We start from the raw sequence: 23870 nt of genomic DNA, 5'->3' as shown, positions 1-23870 counted from the left end.
CGGAGGTGGGCGTGTGAAGATATGAGGAAACAGTCATAGGGCCTTGAAAAAGCGCAGAGGAAAACTCACATGAAAATATTGGAATAAAGTTGGCTAATGCAATTGAAGGCATGTATCAAATTATTGCATATACTGAAACTCCCAGTCATATATAACCGTTATACTAATTTAAAGAAATAGTTGTGTGTGGTCAGCACCGTTTTGATTGGGACAGCGCCATCGCTCTGCTTTGAGACAAGCGTGGGGGACATAAATCAATCAATGCCAGATCTTTGTTTCCACTGAATCTCCGTTTGGATATTTGATAACAATTAGGTTGGGAAAATGTTAGTTAAATTGAGCTGAGTGCTAATGATCAACTGATCAGTACATTTTACACAAGTGGATTTTGCTCTTCACTCGCGTTAGTAGCCTGTCCTACTCTCAACAAAAAGCCTGTGATTTGTCTGATAACCAATGTGATTTTGTTTCAATGAATCTCTGTCTGAATATTTGGTTAATTGATCTCTGGTCGGACAAGTGGAAGTGCTAGCTCATTTATTCGTTGGCTCATCTATCAATGATCAGAAACATTTACCATTCAATAATGTAGCCTGAATCAATCTAAGCATATACCAAGCTTTTTATTATGAAAGCCTTTTAATTCAGCTTGTGTCATGCTAATGTTGCTTTTTGTGACAGGCTGAAACAACTTTAAAGATGACGACCGCAACATGTAAAATCCTCTAAAGTTCTTGCGAGGAACCTGCACCTCTATGTCAACAGAGCTCGGTGCTTATTACCGGATGTATGTATTAGGTTATGAAATCCGACTTTTTGGATATAATGTTAATTATAAACTGGGTGGTTCGAGCCCTGAATGCTGGTTGGCTGAAAGCCGTACGGGTATGACAAAACATTTATTTTCACTGCTCTAATTACGTTGGTAGCCGGCTAATAATAACAATAAGGCACTTCGGGGGTTTGTGGTATATGGTGAATATACCTTGACTAAGGGCTGTATCCAGGCACTCCACGCGAACAGCCCTTAGCCGTGGTATATTGGCATATTCCACACCCCCTCGCACCTTATTGCATAATTATATGTTAGAGGAAGACCCCACTGAACGACTAATAACATGAATAATCATATTTGGATTGGTAACATATATTTCATAAGGAAGTTCAATTTCATCACCAAAATGTGTTTTTGTGGGTGGATACTCTCTATTGTCTTCTTCTTCCTTCAGTACCAGCGGGTGGCGAGTCCATAAACACCTCACAGCAACCCTTTAGTACCAGCGGGTGGCGAGTCCATAAACACCTCACAGCAACCCTTTAGTACCAGCGGATGGCGAGTCCATAAACACCTCACAGCAACCCTTCAGTACCAGCGGGTGGCGAGTCCATAAACACCTCACAGCAACCCTTTAGTACCAGCGGGTGGCGAGTCCATAAACACCTCACAGCAACCCTTCAGTACCAGCGGGTGGCGAGTCCATAAACACCTCACAGCAACCCTTCAGTACCAGCGGGTGGCGAGTCCATAAACACCTCACAGCAACCCTTCAGTACCAGCGGGTGGCGAGTCCATAAACACCTCACAGCAACCCTTTAGTACCAGCGGGTGGCGAGTCCATAAACACCTCACAGCAACCCTTTAGTACCAGCGGGTGGCGAGTCCATAAACACCTCACAGCAACCCTTTAGTACCAGCGGATGGCGAGTCCATAAACACCTCACAGCAACCCTTTAGTACCAGCGGATGGCGAGTCCATAAACACCTCACAGCAACCCTTCAGTACCAGCGGGTGGCGAGTCCATAAACACCTCACAGCAACCCTTTAGTACCAGCGGATGGCGAGTCCATAAACACCTCACAGCAACCCTTCAGTACCAGCGGGTGGCGAGTCCATAAACACCTCACAGCAACCCTTCAGTACCAGCGGGTGGCGAGTCCATAAACACCTCACAGCAACCCTTCAGTACCAGCGGATGGCGAGTCCATAAACACCTCACAGCAACCCTTCAGTACCAGCGGGTGGCGAGTCCATAAACACCTCACAGCAACCCTTCAGTACCAGCGGGTGGCGAGTCCATAAACACCTCACAGCAACCCTTCAGTACCAGCGGGTGGCGAGTCCATAAACACCTCACAGCAACCCTTCAGTACCAGCGGGTGGCGAGTCCATAAACACCTCACAGCAACCCTTCAGTACCAGCGGGTGGCGAGTCCATAAACACCTCACAGCAACCCTTTAGTACCAGCGGATGGCGAGTCCATAAACACCTCACAGCAACCCTTCAGTACCAGCGGGTGGCGAGTCCATAAACACCTCACAGCAACCCTTCAGTACCAGCGGGTGGCGAGTCCATAAACACCTCACAGCAACCCTTCAGTACCAGCGGGTGGCGAGTCCATAAACACCTCACAGCAACCCTTCAGTACCAGCGGGTGGCGAGTCCATAAACACCTCACAGCAACCCTTCAGTACCAGCGGGTGGCGAGTCCATAAACACCTCACAGCAACCCTTCAGTACCAGCGGGTGGCGAGTCCATAAACACCTCACAGCAACCCTTTAGTACCAGCGGATGGCGAGTCCATAAACACCTCACAGCAACCCTTCAGTACCAGCGGGTGGCGAGTCCATAAACACCTCACAGCAACCCTTTAGTACCAGCGGGTGGCGAGTCCATAAACACCTCACAGCAACCCTTCAGTACCAGCGGGTGACGAGTCCATAAACACCTCACAGCAACCCTTCAGTACCAGCGGGTGGCGAGTCCATAAACACCTCACAGCAACCCTTCAGTACCAGCGGGTGGCGAGTCCATAAACACCTCACAGCAACCCTTTAGTACCAGCGGGTGGCGAGTCCATAAACACCTCACAGCAACCCTTTAGTACCAGCGGGTGGCGAGTCCATAAACACCTCACAGCAACCCTTTAGTACCAGCGGGTGGCGAGTCCATAAACACCTCACAGCAACCCTTTAGTACCAGCGGATGGCGAGTCCATAAACACCTCACAGCAACCCTTCAGTACCAGCGGGTGGCGAGTCCATAAACACCTCACAGCAACCCTTTAGTACCAGCGGGTGGCGAGTCCATAAACACCTCACAGCAACCCTTCAGTACCAGCGGGTGGCGAGTCCATAAACACCTCACAGCAACCCTTCAGTACCAGCGGGTGGCGAGTCCATAAACACCTCACAGCAACCCTTTAGTACCAGCGGATGGCGAGTCCATAAACACCTCACAGCAACCCTTCAGTACCAGCGGGTGGCGAGTCCATAAACACCTCACAGCAACCCTTCAGTACCAGCGGGTGGCGAGTCCATAAACACCTCACAGCAACCCTTCAGTACCAGCGGGTGGCGAGTCCATAAACACCTCACAGCAACCCTTCAGTACCAGCGGGTGGCGAGTCCATAAACACCTCACAGCAACCCAACAGTACCAGCGGGTGGCGAGTCCATAAACACCTCACAGCAACCCAATAAGGTTGGGGTTTTACTACAAGGTACAAACCAGTTAACAGTCGACGCCTAAGTGCGTTGTGTACGAGTGCATACTGTGTTTTACGTGCACTTCACTGTTTTTCCAGTACCAATTCAACAGCATTCTTCATTTCTCCTGATAACTGCATTCTCTGGTTTAGTTATAGCTGGTCTGTGCCTTCCAGTAAAACCTATCCATATTTTGATAAACTATGAGTGAGAAAACGGTTGTAATTAGTAATGTGATGATCATTTATTGCATGAACTGAATTGGAAAACGCATTGAAACAGATGATTATTGATAGCTAAAACAGCTTGGAGCGGATGTGGCAGCCCCCAAACACGTTTCATTCGACTGAGAGTTGGGAATTCAGCTTGTTTGCCTTCGTCAACGAGGGAAGAATGGTAGTCACAAACAAAAACCCTCATTAAAAAAAAAAATCGGACTTTTACTTCTGCATTGTCTTCTTCTTCTGTTTGCATCAGCGGGTGGCGAGCCCATAAATATAACACAGTGCCCCATGTGGATGGGGTTTTTCTGCAAGGTACAGGGACCAGTCATAACTACAAGATATGCACTTAAAACACAGTATGCGCTCATACACAATGCACTTATCAGGAGTCAACTGTTAATCATTACTTCCCAAAATAAACAATATCATGAATGAGCAGCACTTGGTCAAACTATATGAGAAATACCCTTGGACAAATGCAAGGACATCTTTTCTGGAAAGCACTTTTTTTTTTTTTTAATGTATCAATAACATCAATCACACTTTTCTCTCATCACCCTGAGAAACATTCCAAAAACAAACAACCAGGAATTCCAGTTTCTTATGGCTTGAAGACATCAACAGTCTTTTAACAGCAGGCCTGATTCCCATAATACTGTGTATTCATGTTTGATCATTACCTCATCATTCAAATCAAATCAAACTTTATTCACATTATTCACATAGAACATTTTACAAAAGTAAATCCATCACACAGCTATTCATCTGAAACACACAGTATGAATGATTCAGAGTTGCTTTGCTTTCCTAAAAGTATTGTCCACATCCTGCCTTTTTACTCCCATCTTCTGACAGAGGATCTCTTAGCCCTAATTTCTTTCAGTTTTGTCCAGTTTTCTTACTTTGGGGGGAGCTGGGATCCAATAGTGGGCTAGGATGCAATGGTGGGCTTCTGTCAAGTCCTACTGGGTCGCTGCTTAAGGATGAGAGCGAGAGTTGCACCCCTTCTCAAAAAACCTACACTCGATCCCTCCGATAGCTCTCCTGCTATCTCTCTCAGAATGACCTTCTTGATCCAAATCAGTCAGGTTTCAAGACTGGCCATTCAACTGAGACTGCTCTTCTCTGTGTCACGGAGGCTCTCCGCACTGCTAAAGCTAACTCTCTCTCCTCTGCTCTCATCCTTCTAGACCTATCTGCTGCCTTTGATACTGTGAACCATCAGATCCTCCTCTCCACCCTCTCCGAGTTGGGCATCTCCGGCGCGGCTCACTCCTGGATTGCGTCCTACCTGACAGGTCGCTCCTACCAGGTGGCGTGGCGAGAATCCGTCTCCGCACCACGTGCTCTCACCATCGGTGTCCCCCAGGGCTCAGTTCTAGGCCCTCTCCTATTCTCGCTATACACCAAGTCACTTGGCTCTGTCATATCCTCACATGGTCTCTCCTATCATTGTTACGCAGACGACACACAATTAATCTTCTCCTTTCCCCCTTCTGATAACCAGGTGGCGAATCGCATCTCTGCATGTCAGGCAGACATATCAGTGTGGATGACGGATCACCACCTCAAGCTGAACTTCGGCAAGACGGAGCTGCTCTTCCTCCCGGGGAAGGACTGCCAGTTCCATGATCTCACCATCACGGTTGACAACTCCATTGTGTCCTCCTCCCAGAGTGTTAAGAGCCTTGGCGTGACCCTGGACAACACCCTGTCATTCTCCGCTAACATCAAGGCGGTGACCCGATCCTGTAGGTTCATGCTCTACAACATTCGTAGAGTACGACCCTGCCTTACACAGGAAGCGGCGCAGGTCCTAATCCAGGCACTTGTCATCTCCCGTCTGGATTACTGCAACTCGCTGCTGGCGGGGCTCCCTGCCTGTGCCATTAAACCCTTACAACTCATCCAGAACGCCGCAGCCCGTCTGGTGTTCAACCTTCCCAAGTTCTCTCACGTCACCCCGCTCCTCCACACACTCCACTGGCTTCCAGTTGAAGCTCGCATCTGCTACAAGACCATGGTGCTTGCCTACGGAGCTGTGAGGGGAACGGCACCTCCGTACCTTCAGGCTCTGATCAGTCCCTACACCCAAAGAAGGGCACTGCGTTCATCCACCTCTGGCCTGCTCGCCTCCCTACCTCTGCGGAAGCACAGTTCCCGCTCAGCCCAGTCAAAACTGTTCGCTGCTCTGGCACCCCAATGGTGGAACAAGCTCCCTCACGACGCCAGGACAGCGGAGTCAATCACCACCTTCCGGAGACACCTGAAACCCCACCTCTTTAAGGAATACCTGGGATAGGATAAAGTAATCCTTCTACCCCCCCCCCTATTTTAGGATGCTAATTAAGTTGTGTTCAAGGTTTCCAAAACCATAGTGCAAACAAGTATAAATTGTACTTAGACCGTTTCATGCTTTCCCCTCTCAGCTAATCAAAAGGAAGATTCAATGTCTCCAATGAAATGCATTGGAGTAGGGATGTTGAACATTCAGCCTGCTGCACAGTCATATGGCAGCTCTAGTCTAGAGCACCTGGTTAAATTGTGGTTAGGCATTTTTTTTAACTCTGTCTATAGTTAAAGTAGTAAGAAATATGTAATAGTTGTAAAAAAAAAATCTGAGTGTGCTTGATTTAATATCATCCTAAATTGAAATAGTAAATTATTTTGACATTTAATTATTTTATATTTCGCAACTTTCACCATGGTGTTACTACATTACACAGAGTAACGTTTTCACCACACAAGAATTACAGGAAATACACATTGTTTTTACCTCAAATTGGTGATGTTAGTATAAAAGTTTATAGTCATTACGATGACACACAATTGATTGCCTAATTCAGATCAATATCTTTGGTTTTGTACCAGTGTTTGTCATAAGCGCCTGTCCGTGATGGAACTTATAATGCAGCTGTCATTTTCAGACCAGGGTGGCATGAAAAAATCTGGGCGCCTCTCTTATAAAAATATCTCTGGCCTCAATACAATACACGGACGAGGGTCAAACTATCACTCAAATGAGAGCCAACACTAGCAGCTATTTAGAAATGTATATGCAGTGATGATTCTGCGAAATTAACTAGTAGAAATATTGTTTTTCCTAAGATTTGTATTGGCTGTCTTCTGTAAACATTGACCTGATTCGATTAAGATGGCCCGGCTGCTCAGGGTTTGCGTTGTTTAAAAGGGCAAGTTCGTTTTGCATGGACCGGTACCCTGGGTGGGTGGAGATTTTGCTTAAGGACCAATAGACAGGTTAGCTGACAACGTCACGAAAATGATGCGCTTCAATGGGGCAGAAGGCCGTGATTCTGGATGGCCAGATAGCTAGCAACAATTACAAAAAGCCTCCATGTGGGGAATCGTAGGTGTCTTGGTTCAGCTAGTTTTTATTTTGTTCTTAATAGGTCTGCCATGTCTTGTTTCAAGGTGTTTTGACTGTCATGTATATGCTAATATGGCTAAAATTCGCTAGCTAGCTCACCAACAACCGTAACTATGTATTTGAGAGACAACAAGTGATCGTTGTGCAAATGTATTTGTTTTCAATAAACATTGCAGACAAAATATAGTTTAGGCTACATGTTGTCAACAATCTCTAAGCCAAACCAGTCTGTTTTGCCCCATAGTTGCGCACGCCTCAGTTTTGTTGCTGAACAACCCGTTTATGGAACGGTCTAAAATAAACAAACTCCGCTAACCCGGGGTACCGGCCATGTAAAATAAACTCACCCAAAGTGATCGCATTTATTTCGTAACCAGCTGCTTCCTATGCCTGAGCCGGGAGACCCGGTCTGGCCGGTGATGTCAGCTCAAAACAAAAGTGACGTAGTAGAGGTATTTTTGTTAATAGAATCGTACCGCAATTAAGAAACGATTCACATTAATATGGAGTATTTGGCTGTTTTGACTTCAAGCGACAATTCGCCTTTAAACAGAACATGTATGGTCCTTGGACTAAGGAGTACAGTTTAGTCCAATATTAGGCTACATACGCACCGATTCTACATAGTTTATCTGGCGTGATCCGCAGCATTCTTCGTAACCGATCATTCTCTTCCTGGTACTCGGCTACCGTTTTCTCTACCCACTTTAAAACGCTGATCTAACAATAACAAATACCCCTGACTGCAGTGTGCAGTTGTAGGCCGGGATCAATGTGGGCTTTTTTTGTCCATCTGAGGTTTGACAGTCACACACTGAATACAAACACACACGTTTGTGCAAGGCACACGTTGAATACAAACGTATTTCATTTTTGAAGATCGTAAGGAATATTATATAAAGTGGTACCAGCACATGTTGTAACACTTTTTGCTTCATGCTATATTTGAGACAAGCTACTGATATTGTTGCAGTGAACAACAGACTTATGTATGTCATGTACTGTTACAATTGTGTTGATGTTATAACTTTGTAATTATATTATTTAATTGTGCATATATATACAGTTACTACCTATCCTGATGTATAATGCTATTTACTTTCCTCATGAGAATGGAGACAGACTATACCATACAGACATACTGACAAGCTGAATGTGCTTTGTACATTAAGTTATACCAGCTCCAGTAAAGAGATCAGAGACTCGGATGACTTACTAAACATCAAAACACAATGAACAATTGAAACAATTAACACAGCAGACAAAAACAAGGTTTGTCCACTCCTCAAAAATTGCTTCACTCCTGCTTCTCAAAAGAGGCAAAGGCAGTCTTCTTCTTGTTGTCAACTGTCTCCACATAAACTGTGCTCTGTTAATTATTGTTGCTGTAGCAATAGCAACAATGAAAGTGTGTCGCATTTCTACAACTGAAGCCACACGTTATGATTGTGAACTCTGAAAGAGAGGAATAACAGTAAAGTAACAAGTTATAACATTTAATTAAATACACTGATGTAACTGAAAAAACAGGGCAAATCAAAAAACGTGAACATCAAATATATTCAATAAACAAAGAAATAAATAGTTTATTGAATAATGTCATGACTGTATATACTATGTGTAGGTTGTGTAGACTCGCTATGTGTAACTTAGGGAATGGCCGTTGGCATCAACGATACACATTTAGAGCCAGCCAAACACAACAAGGCATACATTGAAGAAACACAGAAAATCAACGATCAAATCGATTACATAACTGTACATGTAAACCTAGCCTTCCTGCTCAAATAGGCAAATTTGTCCAAATAAGATTCACTTACTGTAAGCAATTAGCTAGCTCACGTGCAAATGGGTGCTAACTGACGCTATGCTAACATCGGTGCAGTAGTTGGTCATATAAAAATATACCACTGCACTGGTATAACATGAATATTACAAAGTACATTATGCCTTATTATTTTCTTTTTTAAATTTAGTTTATTGCAAAAATAATATTACACATCAATACCGGGACAATCCTGTGAATACAATGAAAACAATGAAATAATTAAACACCAGGCAAACCCTCCCAAAGAAAGAATAATGCAGGACATCATTAATATGTGACAAGGCAATGAGACATTAATAGACATTCAGAGACATTACTTTTAATCATTTTTCCAACTTTTTAAGTTTCACAAGTTTGAGGGATTTATAAAATTGTAAAAAAAAATTATTTATTTTTTAACCTTTATTTAACCAGGTAGGCTAGTTGAACACAAGTTCTCATTCACAACTGAGACCTGGCCAAGATAAAGCAAAGCAGTGTGACACAAACAACAACACAGAGTTACACATGGAATAAACAAACATACAGTCAATAACACAATAGTGCAATGAAAAAAAACTACAAAATAAGGAATTTTTCCACCCCATTTACATTTGTGAATATAATATTTGGCCAAGAGAATAATAATGTTAATAAAATAGTTTGGAATCGGAATAACAAGGATAAGCATAATGCCATTTAACATCATCAATGCCAATTAACATCATCAAAGGTAAACATACAGTTGAAGTCATTTACATTTTAGTCATTTAGCAGACACTCTTATCCAGAGCAACTTACAGTAGTGAATGCATACATTTCATACATTTTTTTTCCTCCGTACTGGTTGTGGGAATTGAACCCACAACCCTGGCGTTGCAAACACCATGCTCTACCAACTGAGCCACACGGGACCACCAGTTGAAAGTTTACATACACTGTTGGAGTCATTAAAACTCATTTTTCAACCACTCCACAAATTTATCGTTAACAAACTATAGTTTTGGCAAGTCGGTTAGGACATCTACTTTGTGCATGACACAAGTAATTTGTCCAACAATTGTTTACAGACAGATTATTTCACTTATAATTCACTGTATCACAATTCCAGTGGGTCAGAAGTTTACATACACTAAGTTGACTGTGCCTTTAAACAGCTTGGAAAATTCCAGAAAATTATGTCATGGCTTTAGAAGCTTCTGATTGGCTAATTGACATCATTCGAGTCAATTGGAGGTGTACCTGTGGATGTATTTCAAGGCCGACCTTCAAACTCAGTGCCTCTTTGCTTGACATCATGGGAAAATCAAAAGAAATCAGCCAAATCCTCAGAAAAAAAATTGCAGACCTCCACAAGTCTGTTTCATCCTTGGGAGAAATTTCCAAATGCCTGAAGGTACCACGTTCACCTGTACAAACAATAGTACGACAGTATAAACACCATGGGATCACGCAGCCGTCATACCGCTCAGGGAGCTTACCAGATACGTTTGACCCAAGTTAAACAATTTAAAGTAAATGCTACCAAATACTAATTGAGTGCATGTAAACTTCTGACCCACTGGGAATGTGATGAAAGAAATAAAAGCTGAAATAAATCACTCTACTATTATTCTGACATTTCACATTCTTAAAATAAAGTGGTGATCCTAACTGACCTAAAACAGGGAATTTTTACTAGGATTAAATGTCAGGAATTGTGAAAAACTGAGTTTAAATGTATTTGGCTAAGGTGTACGTAAACCTCCGACTTCAGCTGTATATGGAAATCTATTCCACATCAAGTAACTGACGCAAGCAGTAAAATTAGATTTAAAAAAACAGATTAAATAAACACCTTATGGAACAGCGGGGACTGTGAAGCAACACAAACATTGGCACAGACACATGCATACACACACGATAACATACGCACTATACATACACATGGATTTAGTACTGTAGATATGTGGTAGTGGTGGAGTAGGGGCCAGAGGGCACACAGCGTGTTGTGAAATCTGTGAATGTATTGTAATGTTGTAAAATTGTATAAACTGCCTTAATTCTGCTGGACCCAAGGAAGAATAGCTGCTGCTTTGGCTAATGGGGATCCATAATAAATACAAATACACTGACTTAATGAAACTCATGGAATTAATCCTATCATCAATGTTTAAAGATTCTAAATCTGAATGCCAAGAGTGTGCAAAGCTGTCATCAAGGTAAAGGGTGGCTACTTTGAAGAATCTCAAATATATTTTGATTTTTTTAAACACTTTTTTGGTTACTACATGATTCCATGTGTTATTTCATAGTTTTGATGTCTTCACTATTATTCTACAATGTAGAAAATAGTAAAAATAAAGAAAAACCCTGGAATGAGTAGGTGTGTCCAAACTGTTGACTGGTACTGTATATGGGTAATATGACCAGTGAATTGTACCGCTATAACTACAGTCTACATAAGAAATTAATTTGGAAAATAGGACATAATAAAATGTTGTATTGAGATGAATCGATAATTCTTCATAGGTCAAGTTACGTGAATAATAAATACCAAAGCAAGTACAGAACTGTTGAAACACACAATCCAGAAACAGTGTAGTAACTATTAAATACAAGCAATTAAACAAACAATAAAGGTACTTCACACACCCAAAATGTCCAAATGAAGCACTGACCTGCAAAAGGGGGACAAGGAGGTGGAGTCTTTCTTTTATCGTCTTCTTACCGTGTTGTTAAAAAAACGTCGTCTTGTTACTGCTGTGAAAGAAAATCATTTGTCCTCACAATCAATTAACACTATTCCATTGAACAAGTTTACAGGTTAAGGAAACCAAAATAATATTTTATAATTTGAGTGATCTATCAGTCATTCTAGCAGTGACTCAATGATTATGTTCACAGAGTAGGAAAGGCTCACCTATGAAAATTATCACAAAAATCAGGCATACCAATCCAGGCAAGGTCAGATGAATCCAAGTCCAACAGCCTGATAAGATTCATCACAGGTTAAATATAATATAGTATTACATTCACACAGAGGATCTACTCCTAACATTTGAACAGAAATGTCCTCTAAAAACATGCTGTGTTTAAGTCATCTCTAGGTGTCTTCTAACTAGGCTGTTTTTCTGACCAGCTTTTACTTTTTTTGCATCACTTTGTGACTGGTGCTGATGTATAGGGCTTTATACATTGGATTGATTGATCTCACCTGGGCCGATAATGCTCTTGTGGATGTACAGACCTTGCAGGGAGACGTGTGACACTCTACAGGAATATGTTTCGCACCCCAAGTCCTGAGGGGAGGGCCGCAGCTGGACGAAGGCTGCCACAGAGTGAGTACCGTCATGGTGTTGGATGTGACTAGAGTGCAAGACGTTCCCCAGCTTTTTAGGCCGTTGACCACTGCTGGTCTCCTTGAAAAGGTCAATGTCCACGTCCAGGGGGTAAAAGCCATTAGCCTCACACACTACCCTGGGGATCTGCTCCTCCTTTGTGGTCAAGGAAACATCAGGAGGCTCTGAGGGAGGAGAGGAGTGAAACACAAAAGACGGGCATCTAGTGTCTGCTATGCATCCGTGTGATTATTTAAAGTTGCTCTTCCTCAAGTCATTAAGGCATTTTCAATGATTTCAATTTACTTCCTGATTTTCAAAAAGAAAGGAGGACCAAGGCACTCTTCATATAATTGATTAAAATGCCTTTATTAGTATGGCATGTTCAATAGAAACAATGTTTTTAAAAAACCGACGCGTTTCGGCTGCATGGCCTTCATCAGGGTGTACAAAGAAATAATACAATGTTCTCCGTTTAACAGCTTTTCCAATTAACCCTAATTAGAAGGGGGAGTGGTTAAAATTGATTGGACACACCTAGTAAGCAATAGTATACACACTTTAAAGTGAAATGCTGTAGCTATGTTATCATAAAAATGTAACTCCAAACTAGAAGTATCAGAACACTTAGAAAGGTAGTTCTAACCTTAAATATGTCTGGGCGAAGTGTCAAGAATAAGAAAGCAATACATTCCATAGTACACTAGAACACAGCAAAACATGAACAACAAGAGTCTAAACATAGCTGAGGGCAATTGAGCAAAGATATCCACTAGATGACAGCAAATGTACCCATCACAACCCTACAGGAAGGGTGAGAAATCCATATCTTCATTCAAACCCGGGTATTTAGTGGCCTGTAGTTTGTAAATCCAAAAACTTTCCATTTGGTTTAACTGTTTAAGGCGGTCCCCTTTTCTAATAGAGGCCGGGATATGATCAATACCCATAGCTTGTAGGGAGGCAGGGTTGCCATGGTGTAAGGACTTGTAGTGCCTTGCCATGGGGTAGACTCTTGTTGTTCATGTTTTGCTGTGTTCTAGTGTACTATGGAATGTATTGCTTTCTTATTCTTGACACTTCGCCCAGACATATTTAAGGTTAGAACTACCTTTCTAAGTGTTCTGATACTTCTAGTTTGGAGTTACATTTTTATGATAACATAGCTACAGCATTTCACTTTAAAGTGTGTATACTATTGCTTACTAGGTGTGTCCAATCAATTTTAACCACTCCCCCTTCTAATTAGGGTTAATTGGAAAAGCTGTTAAACAGAGAACATTGTATTATTTCTTTGTACACCCTGATGAAGGCCATGCAGCCGAAACGCGTCGGTTTTTTAAAAACATTGTTTCTATTGAACATGCCATACTAATAAAGGCATTTTAATCAATTATATGAAGAGTGCCTTGGTCCTCCTTTCTTTTTGAAGACCAACTCAACCCTTTTACCAAAGAGCACCTTCTGTCTACCAACATTTACTATTGTGTACCTTAGTAGCGCTTCCCTTCCTCCTCTTTTTACTTCCTGATTTGACTGAATTGAAAACTAAATTGACCCCAACACAGTGAGCTGCCTCCCTCATACCCCCAGAGGTCTCACCTATGATGTGCAGCGCGATGTCCACGCTCCCGTTGAGTGGGGGTACGCGGACGGAACACACGTACGTCCCCTCACTGCTCACCTTGGTGATGGGCACAGTCAGGGAGGCATCCCCCCCGGCAATGCCCTTCACTGCCACCCCGCTGCCCTCTGTCTGACGTGAGCTGCTGGAGTAGCTGAACAGCTTGGTCCGGTGCCCTCCGTGCCGCTGTAGATGCCACTCGACTGTAAGGTGAGGGACCTTGTGGTCCACGGCAAACTGACAGTGCAGGGTCGTCTCTTTCTGCAGGCCCACCCGCACGGATGGAGAGCGGGTCATAAGCACCATCACAGCTACATAAAGACAGGCCACAGGGAGAGTGTGAGGAAGGTAAGGGCAATATAGGAGAGGGGAGGTACACAGACAGATCTTAGGTTGGACCACTGCCATACATACCTGTATAAAATCATAGACACAAGAGTAGATGTTAAAGTGTATGCTGTATTTGTATGTACGTCCACAATACAAAATAAATTAATTGGTCTGCACCATACCTGAGGCACTTATTTGTTCTTTAACTCCGATGGTGAGCCAGCTGAGGAAGTCTGGCTGGTGGGCCGACATGGTCGTGGCCGGGGTGACTCTGAGGAAGGAGGTGATGTTGAAGAGGCCTGCGGTGTGCCGCAGTGTGCAGGTGAACCAGATGTCGTGTCCCATTCCTCCCAGGCTTGGCCAGCGCACACGGCTCATCCCTTTGCTGTACCTGTGGATGTCACACTGCAGTTGATCCACCGGACCCTCCACAAACTTCCTCATATCCACCTTAGATGCTGGGGAAGACACATCTGGGTTAGAATCCCAACAAACACAAGTAGCAGAATAAGAAGGACTTTGTATGTAAGTTGTCTCTTACTCAGGGTTGTTGTAGTAGAAAATGTGCGGATAATCCCAGAGCCCTACAATCTTTGAAAAAGGCTCCTTTTTCCCCCCGCTGTTGGCATTAGGTGCAATTGATTCGGACGACCTGCGCACCGGGTAAGCAACATGTTCCCATTTTTAACTATTTAAATTTGTCACACCGGGTATATGTGTCTAAGTCGAGTGTGCCTACTCGCTGGCCAATTCTTTGACAGTGTTTCTGTGGTCATGGTTTTAAGTTTTTATTCAGTACTGTCACTGTTTTTAATCAACACTATTACAAAACAAACTATTCTCTGTACTTCCACTCACGCTGCAATGTATGAGTAGCCAAGTGTATCGATAGCCCTGCGTTTTTACTATTATTAGCAGCTGACGTGTTTATTTTAATATCAAGGAATATTTCACATTCTCTTGTCAAAGGAACAACAGAAATTTGTGCATGAGGCAGATGCGGTGCTACTCCAGTTTCGCCATTGGTTGGAAGACGGTGTCCCCCCTCTCTGGTCAGTCTCAACGGAGGCCTCTCCTTAGACTAATGGCGTGTTCATAAAAATTGGGAACTCAGAAACTTCAGATTTCAGTGTGTTCAAGACAACTGGGAAGTCGGGGAAAAAACATGATTCTACTGGGGAAAATCGTTTTGAAAGGTCATCTAACTCGGAATTCAAGTCGGAAACTTGGGCATCTTTCATGAGCTCCGACTTTCCGACCTGAAGATCACTGACGTCATGATTTGACCCCCCCATCACTCCAGTAAAGTAAAAAGCGAATTATTTACATTTATGCTACGCAAGTGCTACACCAACTGATCTATTTTGTTATCAAAGCTTGAGTTTTGAAATATAATATGGTCTAAGAATACCAATATTGTCAGGCCAAGCATAGAGCTAATATGCTATGATCACGTATATTAGTCATATTAGTCCTACTGCCCAAACATCATGCCTACAGAACAGTTTTTAGGATAATGTTCAATTTAAGTCTGGTTTTTAATTTTTTATTATCAGAGCAGTGATCTTGACTCAAAAAAGGTTTGTGAACACTGCCATAGAACTAGGAGAACCCTTTTTGGTTCCAGATACAACTCTATTGGCTTCCATGTAGAACCCTCTGGGGAAAGGGTTCTAACTGGAACCAAAAAGGGTTCTTCAAAGGGTTCTCCTATGGGGAAAGAGGAAGAATCCTTTTTGGTTCTAGATAGAAAAAAAGGTGCTAAGAGTGCATAAACCATACCAATAGCTCTGGATAAACCCTAATGCAAAACACACTGCGTAATAGGTGGGTAAAGCCAATGACAAAATAAAAATAGTTTTTGAGTTTACTCTCCACTACACGGATCTGACTCACCTGCAACATGGAACGTGATTGATTCAGACAACAAAGCGCTGTTCCCTGAGTTGTCAAACTGCAACACAGCATCTCTGTAGCTGTTATTAGTTTCAATGTGTCCCTCATCATTTGTCCATACATACTCATCTGTCAGTCGACAGCGCAGCCATTGCACCTGTAGGAATCCTAGCACACCTGGGGAGGAAAGAGAATAGTGCTGAGCGATTAAACGATATTTCGGTTGTTTTTTTGTGTGGTTGATAAACACGTAGGCCTAATTGACCGACGTCGGTTTAAATACTTGAATTCCATTTTTTTTCTTCAGCGCAGAAACGTAGTAATTAACCACAAAGACCATAACTCATTGCGGCAGTTTTTTCCTGCTCAGACGGATCCGAGAGGAAGAAGCGAAGCGAGAGGTTTCACTCCTGGCAAAATCTGTCCAAAATAAACCCAATGGATTTCTATGGGATTATTTTGGATTTAAGTTTGTCGCCTGCCTTCCCGTTTTTGGGACAACGACTCCCATTGTTAGGGCGGAGACATGAGCGTCTCGTCATTATATAACGATCTTTGGACGGATACACCTTTACACCAGTTACGTTTGGTTAGCGATACACACAAGACCGTCTGAGAGAGGAATGTACACACACACACACAACACAACACAACGATGAGAAGGACAGAGACAGTTCGTGAAAGTATGACCTATCTACTTTGAAGAACTAGTCAAATGATTGCTTTAGACAGCTCTGCAGCATACTTAGGCAGGCTAGCTAAATATGATGACTATAGAGATTACAGTATGGGGAGGACGTCATGTTAGATTGGCTGGCTGACTGCTACTGCCTGAGCAGAGTTGATTACTTTAAGGAATGACTAATAATAAAGTCACCAAATAACAACTAAGTAATATACACAACATAAATATTGTATTATTTCATAGTAATTTCCTATTTTGCTATTGATGTCTACCCAATGTTTTGGCAATTGAATGTTCATTATTTATTTTCATTTAAAAGCTCTATTTTATAATGCATTTCATGTGTTCTTTTAAAAATGACATCGAAAACCACGAATATTTTTTTTAAATAATCAACCAACCGACCTAAAAAAAACAGTAATCGCTCAACACTAATGGGGAGGTTGTGAAACGCCACAACAGGGATGAAAGATAGCATAAAGGGTAAACAGAGAATAATAATATTAATAACAGAATATATGTTCTAATTTACCTGCATATGGAATTAAACAAAGGAGAACAGAGAAGGTTTTCATGTTGTTCAATATCTCCTCTCTCGTTGCAACTGAAACAAGTTAAACTTTTACTTTCATTTCTACCACCGTAATGTGCATAGCATGGTTGTGAATTTGCATAGATTGAACTAGATCTTTGGCGAGCGGCAGAGCGTCATAAATTGTGCGACTGTGCAGTGTTTGCTGAAGAGGATATATTGTTGGACAACGGAAAAAGGTACATGTGGAATGGCCAGACTGACAGGGACCATTTAGCCGATGTATTATGTTTTTAGAGGGTACTTTACAAAAAAATTAAATGCTTTAGTTAGCGAATGTGTGTGTGACGTATTATATGCATGTGGTTGGTAAGCTTTACTTTCCCAGTAGTACGTGCATTTGAACACTAGTAAGCGACAACCAGGCTGTTTGCAACAGAAGCAAAAACACACGACCAATGTCCAGCGAATATTTAACACCGTCAAAGGAGAAGAATGATGTTGCCAGTGCCACTGAGAATAAGGAGGGACAGAGCAGTGCTTATAAAAAAGAAACCGAGACTCTCTCAAAAAAACAGAGGAAGAAGCTTATGAGGCACCAGAAATGGGAAGAGGAGAGGAATCTTCGCAAGTAAGTAGCTAACTTGGTATACGTTAGTTACTGTTTAAGTATTAAGTAATGTTTTCAATGAAAACTTCCCCCATGCATTCACTTAGTCTACTTCTTTGTGACTATGTACATATTGACAAATTATTGATTTAACAGTAAGACATCATCATGCTGCTTACAAACAACAACAGAATTCAACTCTACATAGATTGCCACTATTGACTTATGGGAAGTTGTGCCTTGAAGCATGCCCACATGATACATTTTAATGTTGATTTTCGTAAGCAGGAAGTGCCTTGTTGTGTATGATCATGTCATATTGAAATTGTCACAGAAATTTGCATCCTGTAGCACAAACTCCAAAATGTTCTGGGACACTGTAAAGTCCATGGAGAATAAGAGCACCTCCTCCCAGCTGCCCACTGCACTGAGGCTAGGAAACACTGTCACCACCGATTAAATTCACGATAATTGAGAAATTCAATAAGCAATTTTCTACGGCTGGTCATGCTTTCCACCTGGCTACCCCTACCCCGGTCAACAGCTCTGCACCCCCCACAGCAACTTGCCCAAGCCTCCTCATTTCTCCTTCACCCAAATCCAGATAGCTGATGTTCTGAAAGAGTGGCAAAATCTGGACCCCTATAAATCAGCTGGGCTAGACAATCTGGACCCTCTCTTTCTAAAACTATCTGCCACAATTGTTGCAACCTCTATTACTAGCCTGTTCAACCTTTTTCGTATCGTCTGAGATCCCCAAAGATTGGAAAGCTGCCACGGTCATCCCCCTCTTCAAAAGGGGAGACACTCTAGACCCAAACTGTTACAGACCTATATCTATCCTACCCTGCCTTTCTAAGGTCTTTGAAAGCCAAGTTAACAAACAGATCACCGACCACATCGAATCCCACCGTACCTTTTCCGCTATGCAATCTGGATTCCGAGCTGGTCATGGGTGCACCTCAGCCAAACCCAAGGTCCTAAACGATATCATAACCGCCATCGATAAAAGACAATACTGTGCAGCTGTATTCATCGACCTGGCCAAGGCTTTCGACTCTGTCAATCACCACATTCTTATCGGCAGACTCAACAGCCTTGGTTTCTCAAATGACTGCCTCGCCTGGTTCACCAACTACTTCTCTGACAGAGTTCAGTGTGTAAAATCGGAGGGCCTGTTGTCCGGATCTCTGGCAGTCTCTATGGTGGTACCACAGGGTTCAATTCTCGGGCCGACTCTCTTCTCTGTATACATCAATGATGTTGCTCTTGCTGCTGGTGATTCTCTGATCCACCTCCACGCAGACAACACAATTCTGTATACTTCTGGCCCTTCTTTGGACACTGTGTTAACTAACCTCCAGATGAGCTTCAATGCCATACAACTCTCCTTCCGTGGCCTCCAACTGCTCTTAAATGCAAGCAAAACTAAATGCATGCTATTCAACCGATCGCTGCCTGCACCGTCCAGCATCACTACTCTGGACGGTTCTGACTTAGAATATGTGGACAATTACAAATACCTTTGTGTCTGGTTAGACTGTAAACTCTCCTTCCAGACTCACATTAAGCATCTCCAATCCAAAATGAAATCTAGAATCGGTTTCCTATTTCGCAACAAAGCATCCTTCACTCATGCTGCCAAACATACCCTCGTAAAACTGACTATCCTACCGATCCTTGACTTCGGCAATGTCATTTATCACAGTGCCATCCGTTTTGCCACCAAAGCCCAATATACTATCCACCACTGCGACCTGTATGCTCTCGTTGGCTGGCCCTCGCTTCATATTCGTCGCCAAACCCACTGGCTCCAGGTCATCTAGAAGTTGTTGCTAGGTAAAGCCCCGCCGTATCTCAGCTCACTGGTCACCATAGCAGCACCCACCCGTAGCACACGCTCCAGCAGGTATATTTCACTGGTCACACCCAAAGCCAATTTCTCCTTTGGCCGCCTTTCCTTCTAGTTCTCTGCTGCCAATGACTGGAACGAATTGCAAAAATCACTGAATCTGGAGACACTGAATCTGAATCTCCCTCACTAATTTTAAGCATCAGCTGTCAGAGCAGCTCACAGATCATTGCACTTGTACATAGCCCATCTGTAAATAGCCCATCCAACTACCTCATCCCCATATTGTTTTATTTTTTTTATTTTTTTGCTCCTTTGCACCCCAGTATCTCTACTTGCACATTCATCTTTTGCACATCTATCACTCCAGTGTTTAATTGCTAAATTGTAATTACTTCGCCACTACGGCCTATTTATTGCCTTATCTCACCTCATTTGCACACACTGTATATAGATTTTTTCTATTGTGTTATTGACTGTACATTTGTTTATTCCATGTGTAACTCTGTGTTGTTTGTGTCACACTGCTTTTGCTTTATCTTGGCCTGGTCGCAGTTGTAAATGAGAACTTGTTCTCAGCTGGCCTACCTAGTTAAATAAAGGTGAAATAAATTAAATACAAAAAAATATTGTCTGACCTTTTATAGTGTCATGAAATCCTTACATTTGACTAACTTTTTGTTTGTGATGTGCTTCCCAGGCAGAAGCGGAAGGAGAAGAGGCAGAAGAGGAGCCTTGAGAGGAAGAACCAGGGGGAGGAGGGAGGGGAGTTTGTGGGCCGGAAGCGTTTGAGGAAAGAGGTGACGACCAGTAGCCCCCTGAGACTGGTGATAGACTGCAGCTTTGACAACCTCATGATGTTTAAGGTAGGTCGGTAGGCTGTCAGGGCCCCTGTGGTCAGTCGGGCACAACATTGTGGAATGTTCAGATAGAAAAATATTATGTAGAACAGACATTCATCTCAGACATGTAGAGTAACGAATCAAGTCAACTATATTCATGGCATTTCTGTTTGTCTGCAATGTTCCGTGTAAATACAAGAAAGGCACGGTATTGAATCCTGTGTTTCAGTGTTTGTATTGTCTCCCCTGTGTAGGATGTGAGGAAGCTCCATAAACAAATCCAGAGATGTTATTCAGTTAACAGACGAGCGGTGCACCCTGTTCAGGTCAGCCTACCTGCCCCACAGGACATAGCCATCATCATCATCATCCCCTGCAGCATCATCCATCAACCTCCACTGAAGTCAAGTGATTCAAGACTGAAGTGGTGTTTTTTCTCTCTTCTTCTCCCAGTTTTATTTAACCAGCCTTGGTGGACAGCTGAAGCAAAACATGGATAAGACTGATGAAGGATGGGTTAACTGGAAGGTGAGTGTACAAAGTCTGTTAGTTTGAATATGCACACGGTCAATGCATGTTGAAATGACCTTGGGAAATACAGAGCGGTGTGTTTCTGGGTGGTTAAAGAGAGCTGTAGCTGGACGAAGAGTAATGCGTCATTAGGCCATAGGACTTTTATAGGTGAAGAGAGAAGGGCTGCAAATTACATTACCACCTGGTACCTTCTGTGCGTGTGTCCGGAGCAGGATATAACGGTGAAAACAGAGGCGTACCATGAGGTGGTGGCCAAGGAAGAGCTGGTGTACTTGACCTCTGACTCTCCCAATGTGCTGACAGAGCTGGATGAAACCAAGGCCTATGTCATCGGAGGCCTGGTGGACCACAACCACCACAAGGTCAGTACCACAGAATTACCTACAATATTTAGAAGGTGACTATATGGTCGATTGCCACAGGACAGCAAAAATATATTTTTTTGTCGAACAGATTGGGTGTGTTGACAAGCAAGTCAGACATCCAATTCCAAATCGACCCCCTACCCCTACCCACTTCACGTAGATCTGAGCCCTCTTCAGGTCCCATGTTTCTCAGTTGTTGGTCTGACCTTTAACCTTGTCCTGTAGGGCGTCACCTTTAAACGGGCTCAGGAGCTGGGGATCGACCACGCACAGCTCCCACTGAACAGCTTTGTCAAGATGAACAGCCGCAAAGTGCTGGCGGTCAACCACGGTGAGGAACTATCCGAATTATTTACACCTCAAGATATGACACCAACTCCATTTACTGTGGCCTATTCATGTAGTTTTGACCCTTATCAAATGATTTTTAAAAAGCATTAGTGTCCACTACATGACCAAAAGTATGTGGACACCTGCTCATCGAACATCTCATTCCAAAATCATGGGAACTAATATGGAGTTGGTCCCCCTTTGCTGCTATAACAGCCTCCACTCTTTTGGGAAGGCTTTCCACTAGATGTTGGAACATTGCTGCGGAGACTTTCTTCCATTCAGCCACAAGAGCATTAGTGAGGTGTGGCACTGATGTTGGGCGATTAGGCCGGGCTCGTAGTCTGCTTTCCAATTCATCCCAAAGGTGTTCGATTGGGTTGAGGTCAGGGCTCCGTGCAGGCCAGTCAAATTCTTCCATACCGATCTCAACAAACCAGTTCTGTATGGACCTCGCTTTGTGCATGGGGGTATTGTCATGCTGAAACAGGAATGGGCCTTCCCCAAACTGTTGCCACAAAGTTGGAAGTATAGAATCGTCTAGAATATCATTGTATGCTGTAGTGTTAAGATTTCCCTTCACTGGAACTAAGGGGCCTAGCCCAAACCATGAAAAACACCCCCAGACAATTATTCCTCCCCCACCAAACTTTACAGTTGGCACTGCATTCAGGCAGGTAGCGTTATCCTGGCATTCACCAAACCCTGATTGGTCCGTAGGACTGCCAGATGGTGAAGTGTGATTCATCACTCCAGAGAACGCGTTTCCACTGCTCCAGAGTTCAACAGCGGCGAGCCTTACGCCACTCCAGCCGACGCTTGGCATTGCACATGGTGAAGTTAGGCTTGTGTGCGGGTGCTCAGCCATGGAAACCCATTTCATAAAGCTCCCAACTAGCAGTTATTGTGGTGACGTTGCTTCCAGAGGAAGTTTGGATCTCTGTAGTGAGTGTTGCAACTGAGGACAGAGGATGTTTACGCGCTTCAGCACTCCGTGATCCCATTCCGTGAGCTTGCATGCCTACCAGTTCGCGGCTGAGCTGTTGTTGCTCTTAGACGTTTCCACTTCAATAACAGCGCTTACAGTTGACCGGGTCGGCCCTAGCAGGGCAAAAATTTGACAAACTGACTTGTTGGAAAGGTGGCATCCTATGACGGTGCCATGTTGAATGTCACAGCTCTTCAATAAGGTCATTCTACCGCCAATGTTTGTATATTGTGATTGTATGGCTGTGTGCTCGATTTTAGACACGTCAATAACGGGTGTGGCTGAAGTAGCCAAATCCACTAATTTGAAGGGGTGTCCACATACTTTTGTATATGAAGTGTATGTGATAGAATTAATGTGCTCAGGATTTTTTTATGTTAATTTATGTGTGTGTGTGTGTTACCTGGCACAGTGTTTGAGATCATGCTGGTGTACCTGGAGAAGGGGAACTGGCAGGAGGCCTTCGTCACTGTCTTGCCTCTAAGGAAAGGGGCCATGCCCCTGGGCCAGGAGGGCACAGCCACAGAAGATGAGGAGGAATCTGACAGAGACTCAGACACAGCAGAGACAGTCACACCGACCACAACGGGCAACAAACAGGACCAACAGAACGTATAGGGAGGACAGGACACACTGCAGTCGGAAGACTCCCCTAAATAAGAGTGCAGCATAGCTGTGTCCTAATATGAATTATCGATTGCAAAATGGTTGATTTAGTGAGTTTTTTTATTTTTTTATTTTTTTATTTTTGCAGAATTATAGATCCTTTTTAGTCAATGTTTTGTTGATATCAAATTTCTGTTTTCAGCTTTATTTAATGGAAGATATTTTACTTGGAGTGCTTATATTAAGTGAACAAGTCGTACACATCTGCAGTTCTATGTTCTACCTTATAACCTGTTGTTGGTGCTCTGCAGCAAGCCTTGTATTGTTTCATTAAAAAGTAAAAACATTTTTACTTACACAGCAGACTGGTATTACTGGAATAAAAATAGTCTCCATATGTAAAAATGACTATTCTTACACAGGTCAGTCCCTGGATGGGAGACCAGAT

At 43.1% G+C, this 23870-nt stretch overlaps 2 protein-coding genes across 4 annotated transcripts; one reads left to right on the top strand and one right to left on the bottom strand.

Annotated features, from left to right (window-relative positions):
- Window positions 1-7934: 7934 nt before the first annotated feature.
- Window positions 7935-17433, bottom strand: LOC115198220 (tapasin-related protein). 3 transcript variants are annotated; one of them, XM_029759997.1, is made up of 8 exons: window positions 17296-17433; window positions 16079-16255; window positions 14365-14640; window positions 13831-14163; window positions 12105-12413; window positions 11811-11879; window positions 11569-11650; window positions 7935-8556 (listed from the first exon to the last, which is right to left on the bottom strand). In XM_029759997.1, the coding sequence occupies exons 1-7, from the start codon at window positions 17336-17338 to the stop codon at window positions 11604-11606; spliced, it is 1254 nt and encodes a 417-aa protein (XP_029615857.1). In that variant the 5' UTR covers window positions 17339-17433; the 3' UTR covers window positions 7935-8556; window positions 11569-11603. The 3 variants fall into 3 exon arrangements, with proteins under 3 accessions (XP_029615857.1, XP_029615856.1, XP_029615858.1); XM_029759996.1 differs by lacking the exon at window positions 7935-8556 and having other exon boundaries at window positions 11371-11650; XM_029759998.1 differs by lacking the exons at window positions 7935-8556; window positions 11811-11879 and having other exon boundaries at window positions 11371-11650; window positions 12138-12413.
- Window positions 17434-17438: 5 nt separating this feature from the next.
- Window positions 17439-23778, top strand: LOC115198222 (tRNA methyltransferase 10 homolog A-like). Its single transcript, XM_029760001.1, has 7 exons — window positions 17439-17926; window positions 20458-20623; window positions 20854-20925; window positions 21053-21127; window positions 21346-21495; window positions 21724-21829; window positions 23229-23778. The coding sequence occupies exons 1-7, from the start codon at window positions 17754-17756 to the stop codon at window positions 23432-23434; spliced, it is 948 nt and encodes a 315-aa protein (XP_029615861.1). The 5' UTR covers window positions 17439-17753; the 3' UTR covers window positions 23435-23778.
- Window positions 23779-23870: the final 92 nt, after the last annotated feature.

The sequence above is a fragment of the Salmo trutta genome, chromosome 8 (assembly GCF_901001165.1).
Source record: "Salmo trutta chromosome 8, fSalTru1.1, whole genome shotgun sequence".
Lineage (NCBI taxonomy): Eukaryota > Metazoa > Chordata > Actinopteri > Salmoniformes > Salmonidae > Salmo > Salmo trutta.
Note: the sequence above shows the minus strand (reverse complement) of the source record. Positions and strands in the feature narration are given on the sequence as shown.